The 17317-nt window shown below is 44.3% G+C and overlaps 1 protein-coding gene across 1 annotated transcript; it reads right to left on the bottom strand.

The window, feature by feature from the left end:
• Positions 1-657: 657 nt before the first annotated feature.
• fam83fa (family with sequence similarity 83 member Fa) lies at positions 658-16967 on the bottom strand. The gene is made up of 5 exons (XM_080488763.1): positions 16374-16967; positions 6879-7046; positions 5530-5651; positions 1341-2155; positions 658-997 (listed from the first exon to the last, which is right to left on the bottom strand). The coding sequence occupies exons 1-5, from the start codon at positions 16845-16847 to the stop codon at positions 948-950; spliced, it is 1629 nt and encodes a 542-aa protein (XP_080344889.1). The 5' UTR covers positions 16848-16967; the 3' UTR covers positions 658-947.
• Positions 16968-17317: the final 350 nt, after the last annotated feature.

Here is a 17317-nt window from a genome sequence, read left to right as displayed (position 1 = left end):
AGAGGCAGGAAAACAACCAAAACGTCATTAAAGACAGAATAAAGAGAAAACAAGAAAAACTAAAGATAAACCAACAGAAAAAAACGACTTCTTCACAACAAATACAGCAAAGAGGAAAGAAGTAGGATTCATGATGGAAAAATAGATTATATACAAGCAAAACAACTTCTACCCAAAACAGAAAATTGGCCTCATCATCACAAATACTAGAAAAAAAAATGAAATGAGGACTAAAAAACTAAATATAAAAGGCAAAATAATCAATAGGAGAAAAGACGAAAAAAGAAGAAAAAAATGACCACAAACAATCTGACGACAATAAAAGGAAAATATGAAGAGACAAAACACAAAACGACACAATAAAAGACATTAGAACTCAAAGACAAACCAACATTTATCAGCAGAAAATGAGAAATAAACACAAAACTACAGTGAAAATGGAAAAACGAAGTGAAATACTCACAAAAATAAAAGATACATAAAAAAATCCACAAAAACAAAAGGTGAGAAGCGTGAGCTAATTTAACCCTTCATTCTGTCTCACAGGGACAATACGTCAAGGTTCTGAGAAATAAGTGAAAATAAAATCATTTATAAATAATAAGATTTCAAAAAAGTTTGAGAAAAAACGACACAAACACGTTTTTTTATTTATTTAACATCTTTATTCTTCTTCTAGAAAATTCGGATTATTTACATCTCAAGTGGTTCTTAAAGATTCACATTTTGACCTGCAGATAAAAGCTGGAGCATCATTCAGTCTGTGGCACGGCGACGGGACGCCACCGTCGCCACGGCAACGAGACAGGCGGTACCATAAGTTAATAGCAAAAGAGGCCGCTGGCGCCGGGACGTCGTCCTCCAGAGCTGCTCTGGACTGCAGAGGAGCTTCGGACCGGAACATTTCCCGCCGGGGCGTCGGACTCGTCCTTTAAAAACTTCTTCTCTCACGACTGGATGCAGTTCTTCTTGTGGTGCCGCCGCCGGTTCTTCAGTCCTGTTCAGACAAACGAGCTCGTCATTCACGGATTCTCACTTTAACGAGTGAAATCTACAAAATCTAATGGATTGGTTTTTGGACGAACACGAAGATTTTGTGCAATTCAGGTGAGTAAAGTTGGTAAAATACAATTATACAAACCATTAAATAAATAAATAAATACACGCGGACCAAAACATAACCTTAAAGTTCCGTTGGCGAAGGTAATCATCACTTCCCGTTCTTCTTGCTGAAGGTTTGATTCGTTTCTAATCGATTATTTTACAGGTAATCGTCTCTACGCTGCCACCTGCGATAAAAAAGTCTCAGAACAAGAGACACGACCATCCAGGTAACGTACCGTCCTCGTCCCCGGTGTTGATGGTCTGCAGAGACACGCTCCTCTGGATGAACTTCATCGGCTTCTTGGTTTTCGACTTCGACGCCCCCGGCCTCTCGACGACCTCGAACGAGTCGTCCAGCTCGCTCCCCGTTGCGCTGCTGTTCTCGGCGGGTTTCCGCTGCGGCGCTGGCGGCGGCGGCGGCGGCGGGCTCTGAGGCGTGACCACACCCTCCTCGATGGTCTCCGTGGCGTGGTTCCCCCCCCGGCCCTTCAGGAAGTGCCTGAACGAGCTGCGCTTCTTCGGTGAGGCTCCGGCCGCCTGGTTCTTCTTCAAGCTTCCCTTTCCGTCGTCGCCGCCGCCGTCCTCCGAGGGCGCCGCGGGACCCGGCGGCGGGACGACCTTGTCCTTGTCGGCCGCGTGCAGCAGGCCGCCGTGCAGCAGTCCATTCCTCCTATCGAGCCCGCCGTCCGCCAAGTCCCTCATGACGGACAGGTCCTGCAGCGAGCCGGCCCGGCTCACGCTGTTGCCGAACACCAGCGAGTACTTGGGGTTGTGGTACTTGTGGGCGGGAACCTTGAGGTCGACCTTCTTGGTGTCGCCGACCGACACCTGGAAGCGGGACATGGAGACGGGGGCGGGCCGGACCTGCTCCGCCTTCGGCTTCTTGACGGGTGTCTGGAGCGGCGGCCTGGTGATGTTGAACTCCCGGTACAGGTCCACCTGCTCCGACACGGCGTACAGCTCCCGGAAGTCGTTGTCGAAGAAGTCGACCACGTGTCCCGACATGACGGTGATGGTGTTCCGGTCCATCCGGGACGAGCTCCAGGTGAAGCTGAGGAACCAGAGGGCGGAGGTCAAATGTTACGGTGGGCGGAATAACACGTCAATACAGCTTTTCTGAGAGAAAAACCCAAAGGTCAAAGGTCGGCGCCGACGAAATCCGTTTCAAGTGGAAACACAAAAGTTCCATGGCGTTTAGGGGTTTCCAGTGACTGCGCCCCGTTGCGCCAACTTTCTGAAAAACGGCCGGCGAAGAAGAACTTATCGAAAACGCTCCGACTCCGTCTCCATGGAAACTGAGGAAAACAACTTTTGAAAACGTTCTGAGTCCGTCTCCGTGGAAGTCGGGGTGAAAACACAACTTTTTGAAAACACTATCTCCATGGAAATGGGTAAAAGCTCGTCTTTTTGAAAACGCTGCATTTACGTCTCCATGGAAACTTTTCGAAAACGTTCCGAGTCAGTCTTCGTGGGAAAGGGGTGAAAACGCTACATCTCCATGGAAACTCGAGGAATGCTGCCGTGTAAACGTGAAACTTTTCAGAAACAAAAACTTAAAATTCGACACAATTTTCATTTGGAATGTGTAAAAACGGGGTCTTGGAGAGAAACTAAAGGTTCGACGCAGACGAACGAGAAAAAATGTGGCGCATCAGAAGAAGTTCGTCTGAAAGAAAAAGAAAAAGTTTTGTATCGCAGCCGTGTCAGTCAACAAAACTCCACGTTTACAGAAACAACGTGCGTTGGTGGTTTCTCATATTTCTTGTTTTTTATTGTAACATTTCACATTTTCAGGCTCAGTTTTTAAACATTTTAAAATGATAGAAAATCTTACATGTTAAGTATTGTATAAAACAAAACTCAAATTTGCTTTAAAAGTAAGTTTCAGTTAATTAATCTTATCTGTTTCGCCCCCATCGATCCTCATGTAGTGAAGCTAAACGAGCCACAACAACGCGGTGCTCTTCAGAGTCTGGACTGAAACGGTTAACGAACATGGGAGGTGTTATTGTTCCTCCTCACTGTTTTTCTCACACGAGTTTTACACACAAAAGAAAATAAAAAGCAGCACGACGACAACAAGTTCTCCAACAATAGTGGCGGACACACACACACACACACACACACACACACACACACACACACACACACACACACACACACACACACACACACACACACACACACACACACACACACACACACACACACACACACACACACACACTTTCTTTGTCTGTTAAAAACCATTAAGGGGAATCTGATGAACCTGTTTCACCTGTCGGCGTGGAAACAATGGAAGACTTCCCATCAAGGCATCGAGGTGAGTGAGAGACTTATGGACCAATCAGAGGCCGCCTTTCAAAAAGGGTGCTACCATGTGGTATCAATCGACCAATCACGTTGCTCGTGGTGGCCGTCTCTCTGCCTAAAGCATGATTTCCACAGCCGCGATGTGTCCGACTTCTTCTGACGCTGCACAACATTTATTCCACATCTGAAGCGAAACTTTTGCTTCTTTTTAAATCTCTCGCAGCTCCCTTTAGTCTGCGCCGAGCTCTGGTTTCTCTCTGAGGCCCCGTTTACGCGGCAACCTTCTGAAAACAATGTCCGTTTCCACGGGAACGGTTGAAACTGTGAAAAAGATGTAGTCAGCATGTCGGGCCACCGGGTGGTGCTGTTGGTTGATTCCATGAAGACGGCGCTTGTTCAAAACGTGTTTCTCCACGGAGACGGAGCTTTTTTTTTTTTTTTACAGTTGTGTTTTCCCTCGTATCCATGGTGACGAAGCATTTTCAGGACAGTTGCACTTTGCCCCGTTTCCATGGATACGGCGCTTTTTTCAAAAAGTTGCATTTTTACCCCGTTTCTAGAGATGGGAATGTTTTCAAAAAGTTGGGTTTTCGTCCAGTTCCATGGAGACAGGGCTTTTTCAAAACATTGCGTTTCCCACAGAGACAGAGCATTGTCAAAAAGTTTCTCCACGGGGACGGAGCTAAAAGAGTTCCACTGAGATGGCGCTTCTTTTAAAAAAAAGGTGCGTTTTACCCGCATCTATGGAGATGGAGAATTTTCAGGAAAGTAGCATTACCCCCCGTTTCCATGGAGAAGCACTTTTAATAAAATTTGCGTTTCCCTTATTTCCAAGGAGAGACCGTGCTTTTTCAAAAAGTTGTGTTTTCCCCGTTTCCATCGAGATGGGAATTTTCAAAAAGTTGCATGTTCCCTGTTTGGGAGCTTTTTAAAAAGTTGGTCCCAGCTGTTGTATAACCGGACGCCCAAAATACTACGAAAGTTTTGTGTTTTCCCCAGAAAAGGTCGGAGTAACGAGGCCTTCGTTTCCTGCTCCAGTTTTAAACACGTATCCGTCTTCTTCTCTTTCATTTGTCACTATTATACCTATAAAACTGAATATTTACTTCTATTTTTTTCTGTTGTTACTTGGTGTAAAATAAATACATTAAAGTTTTTGTCATTTTAGTTTGAGTGGAAAACCTGTTTCATCGTACCCCGATTACAAGGAAAAGTAACTGGATATATATATAATATTAGTCCGTCATTACTTAAATAAACTGAGTTTAATGTGTACTTCACTGAAGTATTTTGTTTTTCTGAGGGCTTTCTACTTGTTGTGTGTGAATCTGAATCTTTCTCCTTGTTTCCACCTTCGATTCAGAGTTACCGTGAAGGGATCTACTTCCTGTTTCTACTTCAAAGTTAAAGGTCTTTCTAATATCAAAGTTTTGAATCGATTCCATTTTGTTTCGCATGAAGTGCAGCCAAGTTTCTCAACCGAGGAAACGAATCATTACGTGACTCAAAACAACGACACGAGTTGAATCACGAGGTGCGTCACTGCTAATGTTTAAACTGCTGAGTCCACTGACAATAGAGGTGTGTGTGTGTGTGTGTGTGTGTGTGTGTGTGTGTACACATCGCTAAAAGACATTTAAGATCAAGTCAATAAATAATTTTCACTTTCGCACTCGACTACATTTCCTAACTGCCACTTTTACGGAAAGAAATTGAACTTTTACTTTATTTTCTACTTAAAGTAAATAATCTGAGCATTTTTTTCACAGATTTTCTATTCATTGAATTTTACTGTTAATCTGTACCGCTCGTCATTTATCTGGGAAAAACTAAACTTCCACTTCCACCCGAGGGTTTTCAAAAAGTTGCGTTTCCCCCCCCCCCCCCCCCGTTACCATCGAGACACAATTGAAGTGTTTTTTGAAAAGTTGCACCTCAGAAGAAGTTTTCAGAAACGTGAGTCGTCGTGGAAACGAACCGCTGTAAACGGGGTTTTGGTCGCAGTTGGCGAAAATCAACGAGGACGATCAGGAAGACAGAAACATGAAAACGCAGAAACGTGGTGGCGTTTATAAACCAGGTAACGCGACGAAGACGGAGGCGTCGCTTCACCTGTAGGAGCCGAACATGACCTTCTCTCCGTCCACCAGCATGTACTTGGAGCAGAGCGAGCCGGGCAGCCTTCCAAACGACAGGGCGAGCCCCGCCCCCTTCAGCGTCCGCACGCGCAGGTTCTGCAAGGAAAACACCCGCTTAGTTACACAGCAGCAGCCGTCCGGCGAGCAAACCGCCGGCAACCTCCGCCTCGCGGCCAAGTCAAACTGAGCCGCCCGATGTTTGCTTAGAGGGCAGAGGAGAACCGGAGAACCAAACACCAGCGAGCGTCCAGTTACACCGCGTGCAGCGCTTTCTTTTCTCCGGCGTCCTGAATGTTCATTTTGTCAGCGGCAACCTGAGCCGCCGCCGAAAAGGCCTTTTCACGTTCCGACTGGCCGATGGCGCCCCCGGCGAGGAGGACACCCCCCCCCCCCCCCCCCCCCCCCCAGGAGATCGGGTGTCGCGCCGCTTTTTCAAGTGTTTCCCCGTCGTGTCTCGGGCCCCTGCTTACGCTGCAAAGTGGGAAACCCTGTTGATGTCGTGGTCGTTCCAAAGCTTAAATCTGAGGGTGCGTTCTCCACCAGGGCGGCGCCCCTCGACCTTGGAACGACCTCCCCGAGGAGATGACTTGTTTTTATGTTCCATTGATTTATTTTTAATCGTTTATTTTACATATATGTTCCGTCTTTTTAGCCGCCGAGGCTGTCGGTGTTTTGTCGTCTGTAATTTTTTTATTGAACTTTTTGTTTATGTTTTTACTGTAAAGCACTTCGTGAATCAACTGTTCTTAAAAGTGCTATATAAATAAAGTTATGATTACTATTAACGAGAAGAGTATGTGTTCGTCTGTGTGCATTTATTAGTGTTTTTATCTGCTTCCTAATCCATCTTAAAAAGTTTTTAATTGTAGCACATTACAGTAGAGCACTAGAAATAAAATGTATTATAATTATCATTGGTTTGTATGCATGTATTTTACAAACTTTTTGCAAAAAAATAATCTCCCGAATTGCATGAAATTTTCAGGGATTATTTGTCATCATCCAAGGACCAATCAGTTCGATCTTGGGACATTAACGACGAACTGTTTCCGAATAAATCCCCCAAAAATGTGAAAAAAAAGTTCCATACGAAGCGGCTGAGAGAGGCGATCAAAGGAGATCAGCGTCTGTTGCCATGGTGACGCTCCCTGCTCAGTGTTTTACACAGTGATGCAGCTACCTAGTTAGCATTGATATGAGCTAACGGCTATCATGCTAGCGACGCCCACCCGGTTACGTAAACAAGTGGGGCGTCGGCGAAGTGTCTTTTGGCGGGAAGCAGGTCGCAGCGCTCTACCGAGTGTAGCTCTAACTTTTTCTCACCCGCAGATGCATGGCGTTGATCTGCAGCCGGGAGCACATGTCCAGGAAGTGCGGCACGCCGCGGGCCTCCAGCACCACGTAGACCGCCACGCCGCGGCGGGACGAGGCGTCCAGCAGGTCCTGCAGGATCAGCAGGTCGGTCAGTAGGTCCATGACGACGGCCAACGCCTGAGAGAGAAGAAAAAATAAAATAAAATAAAAAAATCACGTTTCAAACTGCTGTGACGTGAGGATTAAGATTATCTGATGCTTCCAACTCGTGTTAAATGCAACCAAAGTGACCTGACACTCGATCCCTGCAGGTTAAAAATTAAGTTAGCTGCGTTTTTTACAAGTGGATTTTGCTCCACTAGTGACGGCCGAAGGTTTCATTGCCCTGTATCAGACGGGCAGACTTCGTCCCAAGGTTTGTCTTCTCAGATATACGAGCGCAGTGACACTGATCAGCTCGCCAGCGCCGCTCACACATTTCAACACATTACTGGAAGACGTCAGGATCAAAATCACAATGTGACCCTGCAAGTCCAGACTGAGGGCAAAGGAAATCCTCTTCGAGCGAGTCAAATACACATTTACAGGGAAACACGCTTCTCAACAAACGTTATCACGTACAAATCCAAGGCGTCGGTTCCACGGCAACGATTTTAATTAGTTTTTTGGGATCCGTTTACAAAACAAGTGCTTGGAGCCACTGAAAACGCAACTTTTTGAAAACGCCGCCGCCGTGTAAATGGCGGAAAACAAAACTTTCTGGAAATGCTCGGGCTTGTCGACGGTGAAAATGCTGCTCATGCTCATGGGCATCATGGCGGTATTAAATAGTTGTTCTGCACATGCTCAGCAGATGGACAGTAACAAAAACATGGCGTTTATTACCGTCGTCAACAAAAGTTGGGCGAGAAGGTTTTGTTTTTATCCGAGTGTATTTATTTATTTATTTTTGGGGGGTTTGTACGTATGTATTTTACCAACATTTCGCAAAAACTACTCACCCAAATTGATTTGTTGTCATCCAAGGACCAATCCATTCGATTTTGGGACGTTAGCGGGAAACCGTTTCCGAATAAATCCCCCAAAAAACTGCAACGTGATTTCCCATGTGAAGCGGATGAGATCAGCGTCTGTTGCCATGGAGACACTCCCTGCTCAGTGTTTCTCAGTGATGTAGCTACCTGACTACCGAGTTAGCATCGATATGAGCTAAAGGCTATCATGCTAGCGACGCTAACTCAGTTCCCGCAAACAGATGAGGAGTTGGCGAAAGTCGCGCTCTACCGAGTGTAGCTCTAGGTTGTTGATGGACTCCGTACGAATGTCCGTGTTGGTTAATGTTCATTGTTCTCTGCTGCGTGTGTGTGTGTGTGTGTGTGTGTGTGTGTGTGTGTGTGTGTGTGTGTACTTTCATTACAAAAAAACCCCCAAAACAATCAGTGCCAACTAGTAGCCCAACATGCTAACTACATAACTTTCTGCAGTTTCCATGGAAACGGACGTCGCTTTCATAACGTTGTGGTGTAAATGTAAAACCTTTCCGAAATGAAAACACAAAAAAAGTTACGTGATATTACCGTCACTACAGACTTCCTGCAGAATAACGATCTGGTCTGTTTACTGACGGGGAAAGAAAAAATGTCCACAACAGAACTGGAAGTTAAAAAAAACAAAAAACACGTGTTGTTTTATTGTTCCTGAGTTCTAAAAAAACAAAGTAGAGCATTTAAAGTGACAGCCCCTTCTGATTGGAATAAACTTTCTCGCGCCATAAGATCTATTAAATCCTTCGAACAAATTTAAGACGGCAAACATTTACTAAATTATCGCTCCACTTTTAAACGCTCCTTTGAGGCCGTTTCATTTTGTTTACTGTGATTTTCATTTTGTTGTTTTCTTACTATTGCTGGTTAAATTCAACATAAAGGTCAAGCTGATGATGGTCACGATATCTATTTCTATCGCCTCTACAACTTTACTACTACGATACTCTTGACCTTGTTATCGTTTCTTGCTTTCACAAAGCGAACTGGAATTTATTTTTCTTTGCACCAAATCCTAACGTAGATATTCGGGGGGCTGTAATCGGCTAAAAGCTGTTTGCATGTTGTTTGTTGTGTCGTTTTGCTTTTCTTTTTTTCTATTTTTTTCTTGTTGTAGGAAACGAGACGTTGCATCTCAAGGGTGTTATCCTGTCAATAAACAAATAAATAAATAAAAAAATAACCAGTGGAAGAATCAGTGAAACTGATATACGATTCTTTCCTGCGTCACTTCTGACTCGTCGTGTTAAAACACGACACAGAAATAAAGGTCGTCGCTCTTCAACGTCGTTCCAGGTTTTGAATTAACGGCGTCAAAAACAGGACAAAGTTTGAAACGAGACCAGAAACTGTTTTCTGATCGTTTTCCTTCGTTATCGTGACTCTTAATTAACCTTCCGCCGTCACCAGCGGCGACTCCGTGCGGATCGTCCTCTAATCGTTTCTCCGCCGTTCCGGAAAAACTCCTCCGACCGGATAATTGTGCAAACTTCGCCAGACGTCTTCGATACATTAAGGGCCAATCAAGAGGTTTTGGCTCCGCCCACCAGCGGTTGAGCACAATGGCGTCCGCGGCGCAGAACCACCCATTATACCCGCGATACAAACTGTTAAAAGGTCGGTGCTTTTGGAAGGAACCGGTTCTTCCGGGTGATTTACGAGTTTTACCGGAGACGTTTCTGGACCGGCGCCAGCAATGGCTCGCCGCTCCGGTTCGACGGAGGATTCGGGAGGCGGCGCCGCCGCAGCAGCGACCGGCTTCCCGCCAGACGTTATAATCCTGTTTGCACAGCGACATTCACACCGGGCATTTTATTTCTTCTTCTTTCTTTTATATCCCGCAGCGTAATTGGAGCGATCATGTGCTTCCACTTCCTGATGGCGGGCAGGTCGCGACTCGATCCTCCAGCCTGGAGCTCAAAAACTAGTTCCTCCTCAATCTCAAATTTAAATGACAACAATTCTTTTGTCAGTCAACTAAACCACAAGCGAGTCGGCCAAATCCCCCATGACGCCGCGGGGGAAAAACATCCGACCCGAGCGTTTTCGGTAACAATCCGCCTCCAGATTCCTCGACAGGCTTTCCAAATTCAACAAGTCAAACGTTGCTTCAGAAACAAAGTCAACTCAGCTTCTGGGGAAGTTTTTAAAAATCTGAATCAAATCCAGCTACGTCACGAAAAATCCTCCGTCTCGGGCCTCGAACGAAAAGGTCAAACAACTTTTTGAAAACACTCTCTGTGGAAATGGGTTAAAACAGAACTTTTTATTTTTTTTGATTCTCCTGTCTCCATGGGGGGGAGGGGGTGGGGGTGGGAGGGGTGGGGGGGTGAGGGGGGTGGGGGGTGAGGGGGCTCAGGTGATAAGGCTGCGTTTGTTTTGGAAAAATTTTGGGTTTACAATCGCGCAGTTTGCGAAGCCTTTAAACTCAAAATGAAGTCAAACCACAACAGCCAGTCATGTGATCACTTCCTCAGATCCACCTCGATGTGATTGGCTGAAAAAGGACAAAGATACCCGATTGGCTGCAGAGAAGTCAAGAGTTTTAAACAAATATTTCCGAGACTGAAAACACGGGAAAATGGAGGAACTTCATATTACTGCTGTGACACCATGAATTAGCTTTATATTTCTGTATCTCCGGCGGAACATCGGGTTTAGCGAGGCTGCACTTTTCATTGAAGTGGCGTCTCCGTTGACCATGAGGTGGCAGCGTTGAGTCACTTCATCTCCTCGGTTGGTTTTTAGTCCAGATCAGATTTATTGAGTAAATCTTGACGCCTCCTTATCCAAACTAGACGACTGTGTCGTGGCAACGAGCCTCAGGCGCTGGTAACTCTCTCAGAGACTCAATACGCCCCCTTGTGGCAGCGCAGGGCTCCACATCAGGCGAGCATGTGATGTGAAGAGTTCTTCCTAGTAACAGTGCTCTTTCTCTTGCCCCACACGGGCTCTGACAGTTGACGATGAAGGACGACGACTGTGATGCTTCAACGTGACACGTTTGGGGAATCAGCTTTTTCAAAACTTTTAGCTCTTATACCTGCTCTTAAAGGGGTACACACGACTTTTCACCTTATTGGCAGAAAGACATTTTTTATTCTTTTATTTGGTTAAACTTGTATTGAAACGACATTTAGTTCATCGTTTGACTGAATGTAGTTGAACCAGTAAGAAGTTCATCCCGGAGGCTGACAGGCGCGAAGAGACGAGTGATAAGACAGCGAGGCGATCTGCTCAGTCAGCTCAAATCCCGGCGCTGCATCACAGGCGTCGTCTCCTCAGGCTGCATACCTGGGAGGTCAGCCAATCAGGAGTCAGGATGGCGGCGGAGGAGGAGGAGGAGGAGGAGGAGGAGGAGGGGGAGGGGGAGGAGGATCCACGTCTTCCTCTGCATGTCCCGATGTGAAGCTGACATTTAGCAAACGGCCTCTGACACTGATGACTCAGCCTGTTTCGACTTGCACTCGATTGTTAAATGTGGCTTTATGAGAGAAAACCTGCCCGGTCAAACCCTCCCCCGTCTTTTATGTGCTTCTGGAAAACTACAAGTTTCGTAACGTCGTGACTGGTTCTGTACGTTTGAAAAGAAAAAGCGGGGTAGAAGTTTTAACGACAGGTGTCACATAGAATTCTGACCCCTAATGCCAAACTACCTTTTGCTAATAAGAATGTATTTAATATAAATATTACTTCTTACATGTCATAAGTCACTGCTTTTGACATTATTATTTGATCTTCCCTTTCCGTAGGTCAGAATTCTATAATATATAATATATATTATAGAATTCTATCTGACACCGGCTCAGCTTTCTTCTGGACCAAACATTAAAACAAGCATTTAAAACTATTGAGCTGTCAAAGGTCAAAGGTCACTGAACCGGTCACTCGTCCTTCAGACATTAAAAAAAGAATCAGACGTAAGCAACTCAGAGTCCAGACTCAAACTGAGAGACTTCTCACTGTGAGGCGACGGTGCCAACCACTGTCCAAGAAGGTTTATTGTTTTACCTTTTTTTTTTTTTTTTAAAACAAAACAACCCGAAATGTTTGCGAACATCCTGACCGACAGGCCCGGACTCAGACCAGCGGCCGTCTCGCTGTGAGGGGAGCGAGCAGACCGCTGCCCCACTGTGTCACCCAGCTACACACACACAGATTTAAAAAGCCCGTCTTTGGAGGTGGAGGCGGCAGGAGGAGCATCCCGAGGCGTCCTGAGCTTCGATTCTTTGTCATCGTGTTCTGATGACGTGAATATTTATGGGATAATTTCAATTCATTAATGCAGAAAATATCAACTTAATAAAAAGTAAGGAATGAATTAAAGACGGGATGTTTCCCTCGTTTATCTCCACAAATAAGGTTTATACGACAAAGTTTCAGCCTTTTCTACATTTTTGTTTCAGAAAAGTTTCACGTTTACGCGACAACGCTTTGAAAAAGACGCCCGTTTCCATGGAAACAGCAGAAAGGGTGAAAATGACGTCGTTAGCGTGAGAAAGTTCTTATTATTGTTCTCATTGTCCATCGACTGAGCGTGTGCAGTGGCAGCGGTTCAGAAAAGTTAGGTTTCCCCCGTTTCCATGGAGACGAAGCATTTTCGAAAAGTTCAATCCTCGGGGGCAGTTTTTTGAAAAAGTTGGCTCCGGGCACCTTTGAGACGTAAACTGCAGTGTTTGTAAAGATGAGTAAAGTTTTTCATGTTGTATACATTTCTTACTATGTACAAATATTGTGTTTAATTTAAGAACTAAACTTGGTTCAAATCAAAAGTTTTCCTTTGATCGTGTCGCATTTGCAATATTTTCAGTTATTTATAGTTTTAAATAATTTGATTTACTTGTGTTTAAGTAATGTTTAAAATGTGTTTACGAATGAGTAATAACAGCGGGCAGACCTCACGGCTTCGGTTCAAGAGAGTTTCCTGAAGTCCCACCTAATAAATTTAAACTGACACTTTTAAATTGCGGTTTTATTTAAAAGGACGGATGCCAACTTGTTGAGCGCCTGGAGCTTCAGTCGCAGCTGCGTCGGAGTTTTACCCTCACAAAACGATCCCGAGTTTTAAAAGGATTAGAAATACCGACTCTGAAATGTTTCCTAGTTTGAGAGAGAAATATTCAGCACAAGTTGTAAGAACAAGTCGAGCAAAGAGGGAAACTGGTGATTTAATCAGATCAGAATAACATGAAACAGGTTTCCAAAGTGATTAATCTCCATCACACAAGATAAAATTCGTTTCCACAACGACGGCGCTCAAAACCAGTGAAAACACAACTTTTTGAAAACGCTCCGACTCCATGGAAACGGAGGAAACCAACTTTTTGAAAAACACCCAAAACTCTGTGGCAATGGGGCGAAAATGTTACTTTTTAAAAATGCGCCCGTCTCCATGGAAACGGGGAGAACGTACTTTTTGAAAATGCTCCCGTCACCGTGGAAAACGCAAAACTGCGCGTTTGTGGTTTCATCGCAACCAACAGCGCCGACTTGTGGCCCGGCATACGAACTACATCGTTTTCAGCCGAAGCGTCGCCGTGGAAACGGGGGCTACTTCTTAAGAGTGGGATTATCTTCTGTCTCTGATCCAAACCTCAACGATGTGTAATTTTTGCATTAATATGAAAGTTAAATGATATGTTCCATATATATTTTTTCTTTTCACGCCAGCGATGCAGATTCATATGTAACGAGTCGTCTTGTTCAGGAACTCGGGACACTAAAACGTGTGTCACAGGAACTCTGATTATAAAGTGCAGAGGCCATATGAGGATGTATTAACAAATGACTTTTCCTGGTCACATGACCCTGTTGAGCCAATCAGCTTGCAGGTTTCTGACCTTTTGTCCTCTGTTCTGGACCGACTGGGTCAGCAGCTCTTCTGCTTCCTCCACTTTGTGAACTCGGTGACTCAGAGTCTGCTGCTGAACCGGAGATTACAGAATCAAATTGTTTATGTATAAACGATTGGTAATCCCTTAATCTCCTTAATCTCACCTGTCCCACAAACATGCCGGACGACGATGAAATCTAATCGCCCTGAAAAGACTCGGCGTGAGCAAACTGTGACTATTCCACCTTTTATGATTGAAAGTTGAATCTATTTAAAAATCTGCGTCTCGATGTGGGAATATATGTAATCTCGCGACTAACGAGAAGAAAAAAAAAGAACTCGGAACATTTTAGTAATTTTCCTCATTCTGTTTTTAATTTATTTGACTAAAAACGACTGAAACATCTTGCTTTCGTGTGGAATCCAAATGAAAATGACGCCGAGGCTTCAGCGTGCTTTAACACACTGTCCCAGCAGTTTGTAAACTTTACCAGCAAAACAATCGTTCTCACAATTTTCTGCCAAATAAAATTTGACTGAAGCCGCAAAACGTGCAAATTACCCGTAAATGAAGAAAACACTTTCATGTTTTCACGTTTCATCACTACAATTCAGATATTTATTTGGTTATTTTGCTTTTGCAGCCAAATAAAACAATTCATCTTCTTTTTCAATGGATTTTTCCTGCTTTAGCCATTTATTAAACTTATTAAATCATTTTAACAATTTAATTTATTTTAATTATTTTAACCATTTAGATCATTTTTGAGATTATATCTATTTTAACCATTTCATTATAATTATTTTAATTACTTAAACCATTGTCATTTAGCCTTTTCAATTACTTTATTTATTTTAGTTTTTAACAGATTTAGTTGCTGTGGTTGGAAACGTTTTAGCTAAATTAGCGATTAAATTTTTTTTTGATTGTAGCTATTTTAGGTGTTTGTCCTGTCATATTGAAGTTTTAGTTATTTTATGTTTTAAGCCATTTTATGTTTTTAGATATTTTATATGTTTTAAGATATTTCATGTTTTTAGATATTTTATATGTTTTAAGCTATTTTATATGTTTTAAGCTATTTCATATGTTTTAAGATATTTTATATGTTTTAAGATATTTTATATGTTTTAAGATATTTTATGTTTTAAGATATTTCCTATGTTTTAAGCTATTTTATATGTTTTAAGATATTTTATATGTTTTAAGATATTTCATATGTTTTTAGATATTTTATATGTTTTTAGATATTTTATATGTTTTTAGATATTTTATATGTTTTAAGATATTTCATATGTTTTTAGATATTTTATATGTTTTAAGATATTTTATATGTTTTAAGATATTTCCTATGTTTTAAGCTTTGCCACTGTTTCAGCCGTTTCTCTCCAGGAGATCAGATCCTTTAAAAAACGGTTTTAAGCACCAACGATAAAAATAAGTAAAAATGTTCAGTAACTAGAATTGAGTAGAAGGTGTGATACTCTCATACTACTACTTCTTGTACTCCGTTACTCCCACCTTTGTGTGCCTCCTCGTTTAATGAGTAAAGTAACTGTAATCTATTACTCCGCAACTTTGTGCCTCCTGGATGAGCTTCCTCACCACCTCCTCTAATGAGAGTAACTGTAATCTATTACTCTTACCTTGTACGCCTCCTGGATGAGCCTCCTCACCACCTCCTGGAGGTAAAGTAACTGTAATCTATTACTTCGCCTCCTGGATAAGCGTCCTCATCACCTCCTCTGAGGATAAATTAACTAAATATTACTCACTTACTTTGTGCCCCTCCTCACAACCTAATGAGGGTAAAGTAACTGTAATCTATTACTCCATTACCTCGTGCACCTCCTGAATGAGCCTCATCACCTCCTGTGAGGGTAAAGTAACTAATCTATTACTCTGTTACCTTGTGCGCCTCCTGGATGAGCCTCATCACCTCCTGTGAGGGTAAAGTAACTGTAATCTATTACTCCATTACCTCGTGCGCCTCCTGAATGAGCCTCATCACCTCCTGTGAGGGTAAAGTAACTAATCTATTACTCTGTTACCTTGTGCGCCTCCTGGATGAGCCTCATCACCTCCTGTGAGGGTAAAGTAACTGTAATCTATTACTTTACCTTGTGCGCCTCCTGGATGAGCCTCCTCACAACCTCCTGAGGGTAAAGTAACTGTAATCTATTACTGCGTTACCTTGTGCGCCTCCTGCATGAGCCTCCTCATCACCTCCTGTGAGGGTAAAGTAACTGTAATCTATTACTCCGTTACCTTGTGCACCTCCTGGATGAGCCTCATCAGATCCTCTGATGGTAAAGTAACTAATCTATTACTCCGTTACCTTGTGCACCTCCTGGATGAGCCTCCTCATCACCTCCTGTGAGGGTAAAGTAACTAATCTATTACTCCGTTACCTTGTGCACCTCCTGGATGAGCCTCCTCATCACCTCCTGTGAGGGTAAAGTAACTAATCTATTACTCCGTTACTTTGTGCACCTCCTGGATGAGCCTCATCACCTCCTCTGATGGTAAAGTAACTAATCTATTACTCCGTTACCTTGTGCACCTCCTGGATGAGCCTCCTCATCACCTCCTGTGAGGGTAAAGTAACTAATCTATTACTCCGTTACCTTGTGCGCGTCCTGGATGAGCCTCCGCACCACCTCCTTGATGTGCGGCCCGGGCTCTTTGGGCGGGTGGCAGTACACGGACACCCGGGTCACCCCCTTGTAGACGCCGCTGCTGCCGGGCCAGCCCAGGTCGAGCGGCGGCGCCTCGGTGTCGGACATCTGAGGCCAGTAGGTGGAGTGGACCCCGGAGTCCGCGCTGGACGAGCCCTTGGAGCGCTCGTGCTCGGCGGCCTCGGAGTCGCTGTCCGCGTCGTACTCCTGGAAGGTCTTGCGCAGCCGCCGGACTTCGCGCGCGCTCAGGAAGTCCCTGGTGTTGTCCTCTTGCAGCCGCGTGCGGAACGCGCCGTCGCCGTGCCGCAGCAGCTGCTCCAGCGCCGCGCGCTGCTCCTCGCTGTAGTAGAACGCGGGCCGGCTCTCCAGGACCTTCTCGTTCACGTGCTCGTCGTCCATGCAGAGCAGCTGAGAAGCAGCCATGGCCGGGAGGGGGGCGGGGGGGGGTGGGGAGGGGGGGAGGGGAGGGGGGGGGGTCCTGCTGCTGGAGCCGGGACTGGTACTGGTACTTCTACTGCTGCTGCTTCCTCCACAGCGTGACCCGGACCTGAGTGTGCAGGTGAGGCGGCAGCAGGTAGAGGCAGGGGGCGGGGCCAACAGGTACAAACACTCACCTGTCACTACACCACTTCTGGCTGAAAACTGCCAGAATAAAACCGAGAAATATTATTCCGAACATTTTACAAATTAAAAAACAATAAAATACTAACTTTTTCTTCTTCTTCCCTTTTAAGGCATGCTGAAGTAGAAATACAACTAATGTATGTATAATCGGTGTGTATACATGTGGACATTCTTGAATATAGATATATTTTCATGAAATACAAATTACATAAAATAAATGAAAAATACTCATATCAATAATTAACAAAGGGGTTATATATGATTTGTGT

Source organism: Lipophrys pholis (genome assembly GCF_963383615.2).
Source record: "Lipophrys pholis genome assembly, chromosome: 19".
Taxonomy (NCBI): Eukaryota; Metazoa; Chordata; class Actinopteri; order Blenniiformes; family Blenniidae; genus Lipophrys; species Lipophrys pholis.
Note: the sequence above shows the minus strand (reverse complement) of the source record. Positions and strands in the feature narration are given on the sequence as shown.